At 40.8% G+C, this 17,720-nt stretch overlaps 1 protein-coding gene across 1 annotated transcript; it reads right to left on the bottom strand.

The window, feature by feature from the left end:
- Positions 1-1,043: 1,043 nt before the first annotated feature.
- On the bottom strand, positions 1,044-7,576 carry trhra (thyrotropin-releasing hormone receptor a). The gene is made up of 2 exons (XM_052064782.1): positions 6,374-7,576; positions 1,044-1,912 (listed from the first exon to the last, which is right to left on the bottom strand). Exons 1-2 carry the CDS (start codon positions 7,184-7,186, stop codon positions 1,472-1,474), a joined length of 1,254 nt encoding a protein of 417 aa, XP_051920742.1. The 5' UTR covers positions 7,187-7,576; the 3' UTR covers positions 1,044-1,471.
- Positions 7,577-17,720: the final 10,144 nt, after the last annotated feature.

The raw sequence follows: 17,720 nt of genomic DNA on the forward strand, positions 1-17,720 counted from the left end.
CTGCAATGTGTGAAATACTGCTACAACTGTTATCTTAACCTGTGACAGCAGCTCTGTCTAAACATAAGGATGACATTAAGATAACTGTGTTTGATATATTTGTGGAGAGTACATTTTACTCGACAAACAATACTTTGTCTCAGTTGAAACAGAATAGGTGTCTTGTAGGTTAGAGACACCACAAACAATTGTGTATGTGTGTATGTACAGTATATGTATACACACACACACACACACACACACACACACACACACACACACACACACACACACACACGTTCTCTGTACCGCTCATCCCCACTTTAGTCACGGGCATGCTGGACGGAGTCTATTCCAACTGTCATTAGGTTAGAGTGGGAGTACACCTTGGACTGGTCACCAGCAAATCACAGGGCACACATTGACAAACAATGATTTATATTCACACCTACAGGCAACCTACAGTGGCCAATCAACATACCGTGCATATTTTTGGAATATGGGAGGAAAACAAAGTACATAGGCAAAACCCCCATGCAAGAATGAATTCAGATTTGAACCTACGACCACTGAACTGTGCAAGCCATATATACATGTCTATATACAGGGTGTCCATAACGTCTGTTTACCATTTCAAAAATGTATTCAAAATGCATTGATTAGATATTTTATTCAGATTTGTTCTATTGTGTTCAGCGTTTGTTCAATGTTTTTTTTTGCCTTTTTTAATAAAGATATTGTGTATCGAACAAACACATTTAGGACATTACTGACCTAAAGCAAAGGATTACTGATGTCATTGCCACAATTGATAGGGCTATGCTCCAGCGAACATGGCAAGAAATCGAGTACCGTCTTGATGTGCTTTGTGCAACTAACGTGCCAATGTAGAAGTGTATTAAAAGAGGTTAAAAAACTTTAATAAACACTGAATACAGTAGAACAAATCTGAATAAAATATCTAATCAATTGCATTTTTAATACATTTTTGAAACGGTAAAGAGACTTTATGGACACCCTATACTGTATATATATATATATATATATATATATATATATATATATATATATATATATATATATATATATATATGTGTGTGTGTGTTTGTTCTGTCACCTTGTAGCATCAATAGGCAATTATTGAATTTTTTGGGTGCTCATCAATAAGGCTATAAGGGCTATTGGCTGTGAAGCTTGGTCCCAATCCATTGAAAATAGTGTGGGTTGGATGTCGTGCTGTTTTGGAAATGATCCTTTTACTCAACCTGGGAAAATAATGGAAGCAGTTATGTTGATATACATTATTGTGTCTACAGGAAAACTTTACTTAATTTTATTTCAGTTGTAATGTTACATAAATGATCTAAAAAATGATCCTCTCTCATTTGTGCATTTTGTTATTATAACTCAACCAATGGCCAAGGTTGTATCATCAATGCAATGCAATAGTCATAGTTAAATTGCTCACTTATTCACAGTCAATGTTTCTTTTTTAAGTTTTAGCATCTTTCCCCAAAAGGGAGGGCTCCTCAAACAACATCTTTCTGGCAGTTGTCGGCATTCCAGTGGGCACTAAGTGGTCGCTTGGTGTGTTTAGCTCTTGTATTTCTGTAGTAAAGTGGTCAGGACTTTCTGCATTGGACATATCCTTGATGACACTGTAGGTGAGTGCCACGCTGCATGAAGTTGGTTTCTCTTGGTGCTGAGGTCCGCAGTGACACAGCTTTTTAAAGGCAGAGCGGAACTTCTGAGACATGACATTGTAGATGACCGGGTTGATGGCACTGTTCAAGTAGACGCAGAGGCGACAGAAGAGAAGGAACCAGTTGTCCAGGTAGGCTTTGTCCAGGAAGGAGTTGACCACTACTAAGGTCCGATAGGGCATCCAAAGTAAGGCGAATAGTATCACGACCACAGCCAGCATTTTGGTTACCTATTAAAATAGAATTTGGAAACACACACACACACACACACACACACACACAGAAAAACTCATCAGGATAAATCATTGAATTAAAATGAAATCTGTAACTCTTTAATTTATCTATGACTAAACTCGTACTGTATAGTAAAACAGAAAAATTTAAATCTTCCTCTGTGTGAAAGGTTTTCTGACAGTTTATCATTATGTTGCTCTTATGCTCCACTCTCTTTGTTTTATTAACACAGTGTGAGAAATTGGAAATGTCGTCACTTGAAGTCACTTACAACGGAAGTTTGAAATAGATGTGTGACTAGCTATACTTGTGATGAGATGTGTTTTTTTTAAGGACTTCTAACAACTAATTCAACCCCAAACTGCCAAAAAAGCAGCAGTATCAACTTGTAAATCGTTGCTAAAATGCTATTTTCATTTAGAAATGCCCGGTCCTCTTTCTCTACTCGGCTAATGAGATGGTTGGTTTTCTGAACAGCGAAATGCACTTTGACACTTTCAGATGTTGCACCAAATGAATGAAATATGTTCCCCCGTCCTTGCATTGATTGCTCAGATGTGAAAAAAAAATGGAGGCAAAACAATAGCCCTAAGTGGTTACATTTACAGCCCCAGGAGTGCTGCCATCAGAGAAAATTGGATTTGGAGAGTGTAGGATAATTTTCTTTTTATTTTCAGTTCCCTGTGGCATGCTGGAATTGCATTATTATATGGTTCTATTACGATAACGAACACTATTTTTTGGATTCGCCAATATGGCATGATCAACAGGTGCACCTAATAAAGAGCTAAGGCTGGTTTGGACACCCGTGATGAAGCTGAACTACATCATAATAAGCTAATTATGAACCCATTAGGATGGAATCCAAACGAGTCAAACATTATTTGCATCGTAATATTCATGCACGCAAATGACATATACTGTATTACACTGTGTTGCGATCATCAAAGTAAGGGAAAGCAGCCTGTTTTGGCTTATATAACCCCAAACCTTTTTGTCATACAATGAATCCTCCCTCACTCATAAGTGTTGATTCTCCAAATATGGAACGTAGCGCAACTAATTATGAAATTGAACCTTAAAACTATTTCAACTACTCATAAGACAAGATCAACGTCATACTCAATCATACGCGTATTTTTCTCAAATTTATAAACCTCAGCAACACCGTCAGCGCTTCCAGCGGAAGAGTCCCCGAGTGAACCTGAAGCCTGTACAAGTCAAGTGAGAGTCGCCTACGACGCCACCAACACAAGCCACTTCGCTTCTCTCAGAAGGCAATGTATGAATATTAATTACTGTATAAAATTTTAGAATTAAAGATTTAAGTCAATATGTGTACAGTTGTAATCTTTGTCTCAAATATGTAAAGTCTAAATCATATTTACATATTTTAAACAACACATCCAAATGTTTCAATGAACCCCACTGCAATGTACTCACGGTCCCCTTGGGGTACGCATACCCCTGGTTGGGAAACACTGTTTTACAACATTAGTGCAGCTCATAGTTACCTCCACTCTCTGAGTTGCTCTTGAATCGATCAACACGTGTGACACAATGATTCTTTATCATTCGAATTGGTCATCCTCATGCTTTTGTTTTGAATAAACTGATCTGTACAGTAAATCCCAAACGAGGCGATTCGCCGTGGACTGAAACATTTGCTCTGACAGTGTTTTTTAAATGTTTTTTTCTTGACACCCCTGACACTCATGTTTTCTTTAAACTATTTTCTAGTAACCTATGAAGATATTTTATATTTCCTTGTGTATTTGTGTTCACATAACCCTTTCTTCAAATGAATTATTAATTACAGCGCATTGTCTTTGAATCAATGGATCGCTCAATTTATTTAGTATAGGAATTGAAATGGGTAACTGTACAGGACCAGGTTTATTATATTCCTCTTTTAAAACTTGACTTGATATGTTACGGAAGAATCTGAATGTATTATTCACAGCACCACCGAAATCATCTCAATTCATTAGGAGAAGCCCCAATTGTGAGAGTCAAACAAGATGCTAATTATCAGCAAATCATTAATCCGATGAAGATGATTAATATCAAATGTGGCGGACGGGTAACATCTGCATGAAGTGCTCTGTGTTGATGATACTTTTCGCATCATCCGTGAGCAACACTCCTTCCTTGACCTTTTCGACATGATTTCCTCCCTTGTACTCAGAGTGGCTTAGTTAATGCTGACCAACCCAAATACAGTTTTGGGTGTACATTTGTCAAACAATAGGCACCAACCATACTGATGGAGGAGAAAAATCATGTTTGACTTGGAGTTAACTGATCAAATTGGCCAATAGGGCAGGGATATACTCAGGCTACCACACCCATTTTGTTATTCCAGGAATACTTCTTTCCTGTATCTGATAAACAAACAAATGCTTGTCGAACACGGTTTGCTGTAGCTCTGTCTTCATGGGTTTTTATCTTAGCACAGTGTGGGGTCCATCTGAAGCAAGCATATACAGACTAATGGGTTTTAGTTTTGTGCCAACAGAAAACCACCACTAGTGTGATTCTGGTGAAATGCCCAATGTTTCTTTTATATTTCTTCTCATGGGGCTTCTGGACGGCTTCAAAGTGCAGAGGTACCGGGTTCGATTCCAGCTCCGGCCTCCTTGTGTGGAGTTTGCATGTTCTCCCCGGGCCTGCGTGGGTTTTCTCCGGGTGCTCCGGTTTCCTCCCACATTCCAAAAATATGCATGGCAGGCTGATTGACCACTCTAAATTGTCCCTAGGTGTGAGTGTGAGCGTGGATGGTTGTTCGTCTATGTGTGCCCTGCGATTGGCTGGCAACCGATCCAGCACCCCTCGCGACCCGAGTGAGGATCAAGCGGTACGGAAGATGAATGAATGAATGAATGAATGAAAAAAAAAAAATATATATATATATATATATATATATATATATATATCACCACATCTCGCCCATCGAGATGCGAAATATCTCAATATATCTGGATGTAGCGGATGTAGTGGATGTAGCGGTCCCAAGTGATGGAAACATCAGGAAGAAGGAACATGAGAAACTCGAGAAATACCAAGGGCTCAGAGAGGAGCTGGAGAGAGCCTGGAAGGTAAAGGTGACAGTCGTGCCTGTGGTGGTCGGAGCACTCGGGGCAGTGACCCCCAAACTAGATGAGTGGTTGCAACAGATCCCGGGAACAACATCGGACATCTCAGTCCAGAAATGTGCAGTGCTGGGAACAGCAAGGATACTGCGCAGAACCCTCAAGCTTCCTGGCCTCTGGTAGAGGACCCGAGCTGAATGAGGGACAGACACCACCCGAGGGGTGAGATGAGGATTTTATATATATATATACTGTAGCGATAGTGTGTCTGTGCGTGTATCACCACTGTGTATGTATGTATTTAAGTACTTAAGTATTTAAGTATGGGTCATTCATTAATTTTTGTTGTCTAAATTCTTGAAAAGTAACCCTTTACTTTTCCGATTTATACATACTGTATATTTCTGAATATTTTTATTACCGGTACATGATATATTTGTTTTTTACAATACATTTCAGTGTAATCACATGGTTGCAACATAACATGGTTGCAGGGTCGACAGTGACACAGCTTATAAAAAGGCTGAATGCCGTTAATCTCAGGAGTCGAGACTGGCTTTTTCGCGAGCTGTTACTGTTACTTAAAGACAAAAACTTTCAATCAATCAATCAAGGCTAACTATTTAATATTAAAAATATTTGGATAGGCTCCAGCACCCCCTGCGACCCTAGTGAAGATCAAGCGGTTCGGAAGATGAATGAAAGAAGAGAGGACATATCTTTTCTTGATCCGTTCTTTTGGAAACGCATGATGTCAAGTGCAGCGTATCATGTGATTGACTGCTGTCCCCTACTTCTATCTACTATGTTAAAAGTTATGGTAACAGTATTGCGTGCATGTGGGACGCCCATGAATATTAATTCTTATGTGAATTATTATGTTAATTAAAACAAATGTCCCCACAGTTACAAGAGATAGCAATGACACAAATATATATATAAATATATATTTTTAAAAATAATTTTAACAGTTTTATTTGAAATTCAATGGGGGGGGGGGCGGCAAGAGAAAAAAATGCATTTTAGGTAGTAGTTCAGAGTTATTTGGTATTTTAGATTCGTATTTAGATGTGGTCCCAGGACACATAAATTTACTCGGACACTGTATGTTTTAGTATTTTGTATGTGTAGTGGATGATTTAAAATTTGATGGGCGGAATTTAAAATGTTCTCCAATTCTGTAATGACCCTTATTGCAATGAAACGTTTTATCCCCCCCCCCCGACCCCCACCCCAATTTTTCTGCTGTAGATTGAGAATTTCCCCAGTGTGGGACAAATAAAGGTTATCTTATCTTATATTTGCAAGATGACTGTAAGGTGTAATCAACTGTTGATATGAGAGATGCAGTGTCAATTGCCTCACCTGTCTACGGGAGGCAGCAGCGGTGCTGCTGGAGGAGCTTGCACTGATCATTCTTCCTTCCACTTTACAGGTTCCTCTCCTCCACTTGCTGGCTCTGTCTTTGGGGTCCGCAGGTAACGGATTCAAGAAAAGTATCCTGGCGATGAGTCCATACAGAATTGTGGCCAGCATGAGGGGCAATACGTAAAACACTGCAAAATCGATGAAGTAAATGGGCAGATATTGACTCCTGGATACTTTGTAGGCGCAGGTGATGAGCACGACGTTGTCGTATACCAAAGTTTGCGTGGCTGACAAAAAGAGCCACATGATGCAATAGATGGACGTAAGCGACCACACCAGCATGATGATCTTTTTCGCCCGGGATAAAGTGCACAGGAACTGCGCCTTGATAGGGTGGCAGATTGCGATGTATCGCTCCACCGTAAATGCTGTGATGGAACAAGAGGACGCGTTAATCCCCAAATATTGGAGATAAGTGATCCCCAGGCAGCCTGCGTATCCGTACACCCACTGCCCATGCAGGGCGTCGGTAATGTTCGGAAGCCCGGCAGCGGTAAGCACCATCAAGTCGGCTACAGCCAAGCTCACGAGGTAACAGTTAGTGGGAGTTCGCATGTGTTTGGTGGTCAGCACCACCAAGATGACCATGATGTTGCCCACCATCCCCAGCCCGCAAATGAGGGACACCAAAAACACACTGACCGCCTTATACCCCAGCGCGTAGTCGCGCCACACACCCAAAGTGTGATTGTGCGGCGCCGAAGACGTGTCATTGTCCGCTGTCATGTTGTCTGTGGTCAAATTGTCCATGACGGGCTTCTTGCAAAAAAAAAAAAAATGAACAGCAACAACTCTATACCCTCAGTGGAATAATCTACAAGTCCCAGTCATCAAAAAGCAAACTTCCAAATGTTATGCACCCGTAAATGTACAAATACCAGCCTCAAACGATACAAATGTCCCTCGCTTTTCCATGATTCATTTTCCTCGTTTGAGAAAAATACAGAGGCTCGCATGCAGACTGAAGTTATCAGAGTGCCGAGCTCCCGCTGCCTGTGCACACGCCAGCGCGCAAGTGAGAAGGGAGGAAATGGCAACCTCTGCGCACCAGGGTTGACACCACGCATAACAGTGGGAAAGGAACGCGATTGGAATGTGAATGCATCCGAAACATGATGCTTATTAGTAATTCATTATTTTTCGTAGACAAGCATACCCCTTTGCAAATTAGCTTTCAGTGGATGGATGTCACATACCAGGAGGTCTTCTTTCTTCTTTTTCATCCTATTTTTCACTACAGTCAGTAGCATTGTACAATAAACTGCTCAAATCAACACCCCTGGTTACTCTTATTATGGAGTATTCAATATGCAAGGCAACCCCACGTAAAATGTTTGACTTTCAAAAGTTTATTACAATTAGTTTTAAAAATCACATGAATGAATATGTTGCAAATTGAAGTTAGCTGGTATTATTTACAACAGTACGTGCAATGTTTGAAGTGATGCTTTGACAATCCAAGAACATATGTGAGAAAAAAAACAACAACTGAAAAATGAAACAAAAATAGAGAAGGGAGATTATTAGTATGGAGAGGAAGGGACAGTATACTTTACCATTGGTTTGCAAGCTTTTCTGGTTATTTTTTAGAACAGTCCCACAGCATCCAAAAGCTTTTGGAACGCTGGTCGGATCAGATCCAGCCTCGGGGGCCTTTCCACAAAGTAGGTTTTTAACCACCTTGGTGACCTTAACCTCAAAGATAAGAGATCCCACCTCGGCGGACTCTGCTTCCTCTTGGGAAGACATATCAGTGCAACTCAGAAGGTCTACAAAGTATCATTTTCTATCAATTCGCAATGTCCCAAGTCGAGGTCAGCAGCACCCCATGCGTTACGATGCGCAGTGTTGATTGTCCGCTTGCCCCTCCTGAGATGCCGGATGGTGGATCAACCTTTCTTCAAAGTCATCCAAGTCAACAAGTCAAGTCAACAGTATTTATAGAGCACTTTCATACAGCCATCGCTGCATACAAAGTGCTGTACGTGGAGCGATTTAACATACACAATAAACAGTAAGACGAAATGGTAATAAAGGCGGTAGAAAGCACCAAGCAGTAAAATCATCGAACGTCAAACGTTCGCCAAAGAACGCCAAAGAATACAAGTGAGTTTTGAGGAGGGCTTTAAAGATGGGCAGCGAGGAGGCTTTCCGAATGTTCAGTGGGAGGTCATTCCAGAGAGAGGGACCAGCAACAGAAAAGGCTCGATCCCCTCTGAGCCTCAGTTTAGTTCTTGGTACTTCTAACAAAGACTGGTCCACAGACCTGAGGCGCCGGGCAGGTGTGTAGGGGTGGATGAGCTCAGAGAGGTAAGGTGGCGCGAGATTATTTTGGAGATTTGAAAACAAAGAGGAGGATCTTGAAAATAACTCTAAAATGAATGGGGAGCCAATGAAGGGATGCCAGAGTAGGAGTTATATGCTCCCTCTTACGAGTACCAGTCAAGAGGCGAGCAGCGGCGTTCTGGATCAGCTGAAGACGCTTAACGGAGGACTGGCTGACTCCAAACTGCAGGGCATTTGTTGGATTTATTATTTTTTAGTAATCATACATTCGCGTATTATTCGATCGTCACTTCATGCTCGCAAAGAAGAATGCTTCTGCCTGTCATGATAGTTTGATTTTGCTTGCAAAGAAGAACGCTTATGCTTTCAATAAAGATATATCCTTTATTATTTACTCACATCTATAATCATTATATATTCTTCATTATATGCTCACTTTTGCTTGCTGTACTGTGTAAAAGGTTAGGGTCGCAACCACCTTTCCGAGGACGTGGTTGGTAAGAGATAACTGTTAAGACTAAACAGTGAGCAAGGGTGAACAGTGAATGGAGACATCAACACCAGCTGCAACGGGATGTTTATGTGACATTTGCACACATGTACGTAAATTGCACTCACATACACACACATATTCAAACAAGTTCAGTGTGTGTTCAACAGCCCCCACCCTTTAGGTTGGACACACCTATGTAGTAGCTTTCCCAATAAATGAGGAGGTGAAGGGGGAGCTCGTTAGGGTTACGTGCCGAGAACTGAAACCGAACGCTTCTCCTCGTTCCCTCCTGGTACCAGAATCGAGTCTCCTGTCTCCTCCTTTTGGTTATTCCTGAGTGTCAATTTGGACCAACCTGACAGCATTACAGTAATCGAGCCGGGATGTGACAAAGGCATGGATTACTGTCTCAAAGTGTTCATGTGAGAGGAAAGGTTTTATTTTGGCCATCCAGGTATCGTTTGCCATGGTCTCCTCCCATGCCCAAGCCATTGCCTCAGCAACCACAAAAGATGTAGTCTGCTTGGCCAGCCGGTACCCATCAGCTGCCTCCAGAGTCCCACGGGGGAAAAAAAGGCCCAATAGGACCCTCGTCCTGATGGCATTAGTCACCACTGGTCTCCACTAACAGGTTCGGAAATTTCCGCCATGATAAACACCGACCACCTTAAGGTCACAACTCTGGTCAGCCGCCTTAATAATGGAAGTACACAACACGATCCTCTGTGACTCATTATCACCCCCACACACCCCCCACCAAAGTTCTGCGGAAGGTAGGAGTTGAAGCTTCTCCTTACAGGCGACACTGCTAGATGTTCCCAGGAGACCTTCACAATATCGTTGGGTATGTCTGGTTGGGACTGACATCTTCTCCCATCATCGGGTCCAACATAACACCGGGTAGTGATCGGGTGACAGTCCGGACCATCTTTTTCAAGATATGCAGCCGTAAGTCCAATTAGAGGACAGCAAAATCCATCATAAAGTGTGGTCGAAGGTGTCGTTATGCCTGAACATGGGGTTTTTTTTTATAGACAATCCATGACAAGCACAGAAGTCCAATAACTGGTTCTGAATGGAAGAGATGGAGGAGGGGGTCACACTCCTTCAAACCACGGCCATCCAGATCTTACTCACTGCATTGCGCATTTGAGCAATAACATGCGTCCCCAGAGGGGTGCGCTCCATCACTCCCACCAAGGACACGTTTATATTTTTTGAAGTATAAGCCACAAACATCACTGGCATTTTGGAAAGAGTGATTTTGTTTCTCTTGTCTTCGGTAGTAGTAATCACACAGAAGATCAGGAGACAACACACAGGAACTGCTTCCTGTGGTTATTTACCGTAACATTGGTGCTAAGTTTGATGAGCAAGTTTGCCTTGGCTGGCAACCGGTTCAGGGTGTCTGTTGCCGACTGCCCGAAGACGGCTGGGACCCCCCACCCCCCGTAACCCTTGTGAGGATAAAGTAGATCGGAAAATGGATGGATGGATGTATAATATGATCTAGCTTTAATCAATTGTTTTACATGCCAGTTTTGCACAGAGCAACAACTTCGAGTGACAAATAAACAACTTTACGTTTTGCCTCTCAATTGTAGAAATGGTGTGTAAAGTATTGTAACCTAACAAATACTTATGAATGTACAGTAGATCAATGAGAAGATGTGAAGATCATTCCCTCGTATGTTGCAGCACTGTAAAACTGACTTCTGATGACTAGTGCTGCATGACTCAGACACACTGGAAATATACACATTATTGACAACTTCGATATAAGCCACGCTAGGCAGGACTTACTATGGGGTCTGCAATGCAGTCTTGCCGTTGAAGGATCCAAATCTCCAATCAACATCAATTTACCGAGCACTCAAATGCCTGCCTGAAGTCTCTCTGAACCTCTCCATCACTCCAGATTGTAAAAGTCCACTCAGATCTTCTTGACGCACAATCTAAATATTTACAGCGTACCGGCGGAGCAGCCAACTATTGTGGACGAACGCATGATATTGTGAGACATGTTCCTATTTTTGGCACAAAGGTGGAACCTCTCCAAGAGGGTCTGGCTGCAGACATGCCCTTGTCAAGCCACATGCACTTTCAAACCCTGATGCACTGTCAGACAGGAAGTGGTTGGAAAGGTTTCAAAACACCAACATCTGGATATAATGAAAACGTTCATTACTGGCGCTTATTAATTGTACTTCTTTTGTCTTTTGTAACCACTAAGCCGCATTAACTCCTCTCTGTTACATTATTTATTTATATATAACGTGTGTGTGTGTGTGTGTGTGTGTGTGTGTGTGTGTGTGTGTGTGTGTGTGTATATATATATATATATTTTTTTTGGGGCAATTACATAAATGATTACAAAAATACAGCATCTTTATGTATTTGCTAGTTGCAACTATTTTGGCTCCTACATAAATAATTTAAAACAAAAAAACACCGCATCTCCTATAAATGTGTCTGTTAGATGCATTTTGCACTGCAGTTTGTGTTATATTGACGTCAACATCGGATTAATCCAGAATTTACAAAGTACATAATGCTGCAGTATTAATGAAATGACCCCATATGAAAAGTGAGATTCTTGTCTGTGGTACTTCACGTTGGAGGCCCATCATCATTCTGCTTGGTTAATTTTGACAAAAATAGTCGTCTGTGCTCTTACTAAATGTTGTGAATGACAAGGCCCTTTTAAAAAGTTATATACAAAATGTTTAAAGCATTCTCGTATTTATTTATTTTTGTATCCATTTTAATTACTATAAGTGTACTAGAGGTATCTCCCAATATCAACAATATCTGCTCACAAAAAAAGTGAAGCAGTCTTCTGTCAAAGAGAAATTTTGACTTGCTTTTTCATCTTCATCCAATTCCTCTTTTGGCTTCGATAACTTGGGGAGCTGATCCACAGTGTCAGTCACATTCTTTGGCCAAAAATATGATTCTGGTTTCTTTGGAACCAGCTGCTAAACCCCCCCACACCCCACCACCACCACCACCACCACCACCCTCCCGGTCGTCAATTGCTTTCGACTTCAGTGGTTTTGATGTTCAACGAACAAACAAAAATAAAACAACAACATGACTATCCAATAGAAAATTCTGCAATTCTGGCCAAGGTGCTCAGCACCTACCGCATCATCGATTGCAAAACCATCTTTATCACAGCTGGGTAGATCGAATAGAAAATGCTGTTATTGTTGTTGCTCCTCTTCTCAAAAAAAAAATAAATCAAATCAACCCATTTTGAAGTCAATAGCAAACGATTTGCAAAGAACTTTTTTTTTTTTTCCGCCACAATGAGAGACTTGTCAGTGAAAAGAAACATTGTGATGAGAGTGGGCTTAAAAAATAACGAAAATATTGAATTCCTTTGAAACAATCAGACATGTTTTTCCAGCTGGTGCTTCTTAAATATGAACACTGCAGCCACCTCACTTTGGAGAAATGTCCTTGAAGGCTCCGTCGAGTGTGCAAAGAAATTCCCACAACAAAAAAATAAGACATTCAATAAAGACAAGTAATTAAACAACTTATTTTAACAAAGATAATATTTCAACGTTTTTTTGTGAAACAAAGTATGCAGTTGTACAGTCCCAACCTGCCAAGATCAACATTTTCCATAGTGAGGAAATGCAGTCCGGTAAGATGGTTGGATGGTTAGTATACACCACCATTTCCTCACTAACGGCAGGTCAATTTTAAGAAAAACAAACCAAACATGATCGGCATATACAACTGCACCAAGGCGTGACCTCAACCTCAGTAAATGGATTTGTGAGACAGGCTATCTTGTCCAACATCCATGACCTTTGACCACCTATATTTTCTCCTTGGTAAATGGGCAAACATATCCGACTAACTGCCTTCAAATCTTGTCGAAATATCTCCCAAGGGAGTGGCTCAAACCAGCTCCATATTGTCTTTAATTTTGTTCATAATGTTGAATTATGTTTGATACTTTGTTCGATTGCATGTGAGCCATGGGAGAAGTTGTACGTCAAACCTGTTTTAGTTTAAGGATTGGATATCTGTTGAAAAAAGCTTCACTACGTGTGTTTAGACTGACAGCACTTGCCTACTGCTTACATTAATAGCATCGATATACTCTCAAAATTACTTGGCAGACCAGCAGCCTGTCACTGGTGATTTGTGTGTACCCCCTTAACACTGTAACAAACGATGAGCTGTCATTGTCCTGCAACATATCAAACACAATTTAACCATCCTCTAGTGTTTCAATCAGCACAGTAACGATCAATAGAGGAATACACGTAAATAAAAACGCTAAGACAGTTAATATAATATGTGTGGGACACCGGTTTCATGTCTGTAAGTAGTTTGAGATTAGAAGAGTACAAACACAACATAGGATCCAATAGAGAGAGAGAGAGAGAGAGAGAGAGAGAGAGAGAGAGAGAGAGAGAGAGAGAGAGAGAGAGAGAGAGAGAGAGAGAGAGAGAGAGAGAGAGAGAGAGAGAGAGAGAGAGAGAGAGAGAGAGAGAGAGAGAGAGAGAGAGAGAGAGAGAGAGAGAGAGAGAGAGAGAGAGAGAACATTTAAGGCATAAAACGTCTTTGAGTCATCTCTTTCTAGGAGCAATTATAGCGGGTCTATATTGCCATCTCCTGGTGACTTTTGGTTATGACGAGGGTGGTTATTTGTTCAATGACATTTTCAGTTTTTCTCCTTTGATTTGGCTCATTCTCAAAATAATATATAATATTATATAATTAATAATAATATAATTAATAATATATATTTATAATATAATATAATAGAAAGTAATATCTCTGACATTTCATTTAATTGCAAATTACGTCTTGGTACATGTCTCAAGTGTCTCATTGCACCTTTGCAAATGTACAAGCAAAGTAAATACACTTAGCACAATGAACCCACATTTAGCACATTTACTGAATACATAGATCTTGCTGATATAAGTATATTACTTGATTGTGAGTCTAACGGTTGTTCTTTCCAAATAGTTTGGTTTCATATGTACAGTAAGTCATCATATCGGCCGGCAACGTGGTCAAACTAGTAAACACGTCCCCCTCACAGCGCAGCGTTGCAGGGTCCGATTCCAGTTCCGGCCTTCCCGTGCGGAGTTTGCATGTTGTCCGTGCCTTCGTGGAATTTCTCCGGGTACTCCGGTTACCCCCCACATTTCAAATACATGAATGGCAGGTTAATGGAACACTCTGAATTGTTTCTCTGTTCGATTGTGAGTGAGAATGATTGGCCATCGATCTGTACCCTGCGCTTGACCAGTCCGGGGTGAACCACATTTGTTGCCCAAGAACAGCTGGGATAGGCTCCAGCGTGCCGCAACTCTCTTGAGCATGAGCGGTTCAGATAATGGATGGATGGATGGAAGTCATCATGTGATCATATAAGAAGATAAGGTAAGAAAACCTTTATTTGTCTCACAATGGAGAAATTTGCCATGTACAGCATCAAACTTTGGGGGGAAGAAAGTAGAAAAGCATGCACAAAATAAATTAAAAAATGAACTGTACACATTACAGAATGCAATATCAAATGTAAAGTATAAAACATACCGGGTAAGCATATATGCAACTGCATATATGCTGTGTAAGGTGGTTGTGTGCTATTTTATGTTCGATTGTCAAAATGAGTCAAGGACATCATATAATACCCTTGCATGCGTCATCGGTTTCAATTCTGTAAATTCTACCCTTGAGACCACCAGGGCCACAGGAACTTTACCTTATTGTGTACTGAATGTTCCTGGACTTGTACTGTAAGTGGAAACTTGGCTAAAATGGCCGGTTTTGTTCTGAATTCATCCTGTAGAGGTAGTTAAAGTTTATTTGTGCAGTCAAATGTGAAATTAATTCAGTATTGTGTCATTCAAATGTGAGCCACTGAACACATTCTGAAAAAAAATACTTGTTTTGATCCACTCTTTCGTGTGTGTCTGCAATCTTTTCAAGCCAGTCACTGTAAAATTATCATCTTCAAAGTGGAATATTTGCAAGGCCAAGACTGCATTGCAGTCGGCCTCAGTATTAAGTATCTTCTCATGACTGCACTGTTGCTACCTCCCTCTGTTTTCTGCCTAAACAGCTGTTATTTGAAGCACAATGCAACATTTTCTACACGAGCCCAGAGACAATGGCAGTTGTACCTTGTGACAATTGCATATGATCTACTTTTTTTATTCACAACACATTTGCCTCTCTTCACTTCTGATCCATTGCCAGCAAATGCTGAATGACACTGCCATGAATCACAGTGATAACACACATAAGGGTCCATTGTAGTGGTAAATGCAGAACTGTGACATTAAGATTAATTCAAAAAAGACAATACAACATTGGAATAGCTGCCCACTCTTGTAACTGCTGTCCCTGAAACTGTTAATTTAAATGATATAAGAACAGAAAATACATACACAATACATTATACGCCCAAGCACAACGAAAGTATTTCTGTTTGGGATTGATGAATTTGTGGTTGAAACACACATCCACATGATATAATTGTCCTTCAGTTGAGTCCTGCGAGTACAAGGAAACCCGGATGGCAGCCGCAAGTACCAAATTAGGCATGAGAAACATTGACTGACAAGAGGGAAAATCAGACCATGTAATGTTTCCATCACCTCATCCAATCAAGATTTGTACTGAAAAGGATGTGAGCGTCGCATGAAAGATGCCATGTAATCGCACCGTGTTTCTTAGGTAGCACAGGAAATCTCGCACAGGAGTGTTGCCTGGATGAACAATGCCTGTGGTCAATATGACAGGACAAAAAGGCTGACAACAATCGATATGTGTGTGTTTATGTGTGTGTGTGTTGAGCTCGTCACTCGTTCTGGTGGTCATTTACGGTATTTAAAATGGCTCATTAAAGCCAACCTTTCTCCAGTGTACTGTAACTGAATTAAGGCAGATATCAGTCATGCGATTGTTATTCTAACAGGCTTTCTTCCGATTTAACACTGGTCAACGGCAAATTTGAATCAGAAATTGCTGTAAAAAAATTTTTAAGCATTGGCCACATCCTTGTAAAGCAGTGGTTCCTTTTATGTTTTTTTTCCTACATTTGAAAATTATCACATGTATGTGTGTTGGATTTCAGGTCATTTATCTTTAAGCTGTCAAACAGCTGTTAAATTGTAAAAGAAAAAGCACCAAACACCTCGTCTTAATGCACACCACATTTGTAATGTTGCTGTAGCAGTAAGGTGTCCGCATTTTGGATTGCCGAACTTCGTTTTAATTTTAGTTGCTGTAGCAATGAAACAAATGATGAATACACTAAATCAGAGGCATTATTATTATTATTATTATTATTATTCCTTCAAATACTATCCCTCTATTCACTGACTAAAGAACACACTAACACAACACAGCAAGAGTGCAGACACTAGAACCAATGTTCAAGTATTATTGAATGAAAATAACAGATTCTAAATATACATACAACAATACTACAGCAGCTCAAAAGAGGCCACTTTTTAAATATTTGGAATCCAGTAGTAAATGGATCCGAAAATAACCTATGGAGCTGAATTTTAATGTGTTTTACTGAACATTACTAAGAAAACCTTTATTAGACTCGCAATGGAGAAATTCCAGATTCACAGCAGCAAAGTTATGAAAGGAAGAAGTAGAACAACAAAAAAATAGGAGCTGCTGGAAAGGCAGCCACTCTCGCGGCGCCATTTTGAAGTCAAAAATAACAAAAATAACACAAGACAACACATAGGACAGAGACAGTCGTGCAATCTTCACCACTTTTCTGCATACACTTTGTTGTCTGAAGCAGTTATAGATGAAAGAGGAGAGGATCAAAGTGTCCTTTCACTAGTGGATCAGAGACATTATGCTGAAAAATGTGCACACGTCTGCTACAAGCAAAGTTTAGAAAGCAAACACGAAGCTGTAGCGTCCATTGACGAAAAGAGATAAGTTCACTTCTCCTGTCCCTCGTAATCCGCTTCAAACTCCAAGCTGCGACTCCCAGTTCCAAATCCGCATCGGCGCTCCACGCTAACGCTCCTTTCTTCTCATCGTCGGCTCCTCAAGATTTACATCCATCCAGCCGCAGACCGTTCAACAGCACCGATCTCTCCGCTGAACAAAGCGGGGCTGTGAAAAATGCTGCCCATTACAGGCGCAAGACACAAGCGCCCCGGGACTGTCCAGCAACGACAGTCAAATGGCACCGACATTCCTCCAGTCAAAAACAGTGCTGGTATACCCATGCTGCCGAGAAGGCGCAACCAACAAGCACAGAGTCTCCTCCTTGATGAATGTCGTGGCCAAAAAATGCTGAAAAAAGGTCCACATCAAGTCTACACGACGTAACAACAAACACAAAGTGACAAAAGAAACACAAGAACAACAAAAAAAGCAAGGCTGATGAGAGCACTTGCTGACGGCTGCCTACTCGGGCGCCATCTTGACTAACAAACTTAACATGTTCTACACCAACTAACAAGATTACAGACAAGATGTTTG

The sequence above is a fragment of the Hippocampus zosterae genome, chromosome 5, assembly GCF_025434085.1.
Source record: "Hippocampus zosterae strain Florida chromosome 5, ASM2543408v3, whole genome shotgun sequence".
NCBI classification, from domain to species: Eukaryota; Metazoa; Chordata; class Actinopteri; order Syngnathiformes; family Syngnathidae; genus Hippocampus; species Hippocampus zosterae.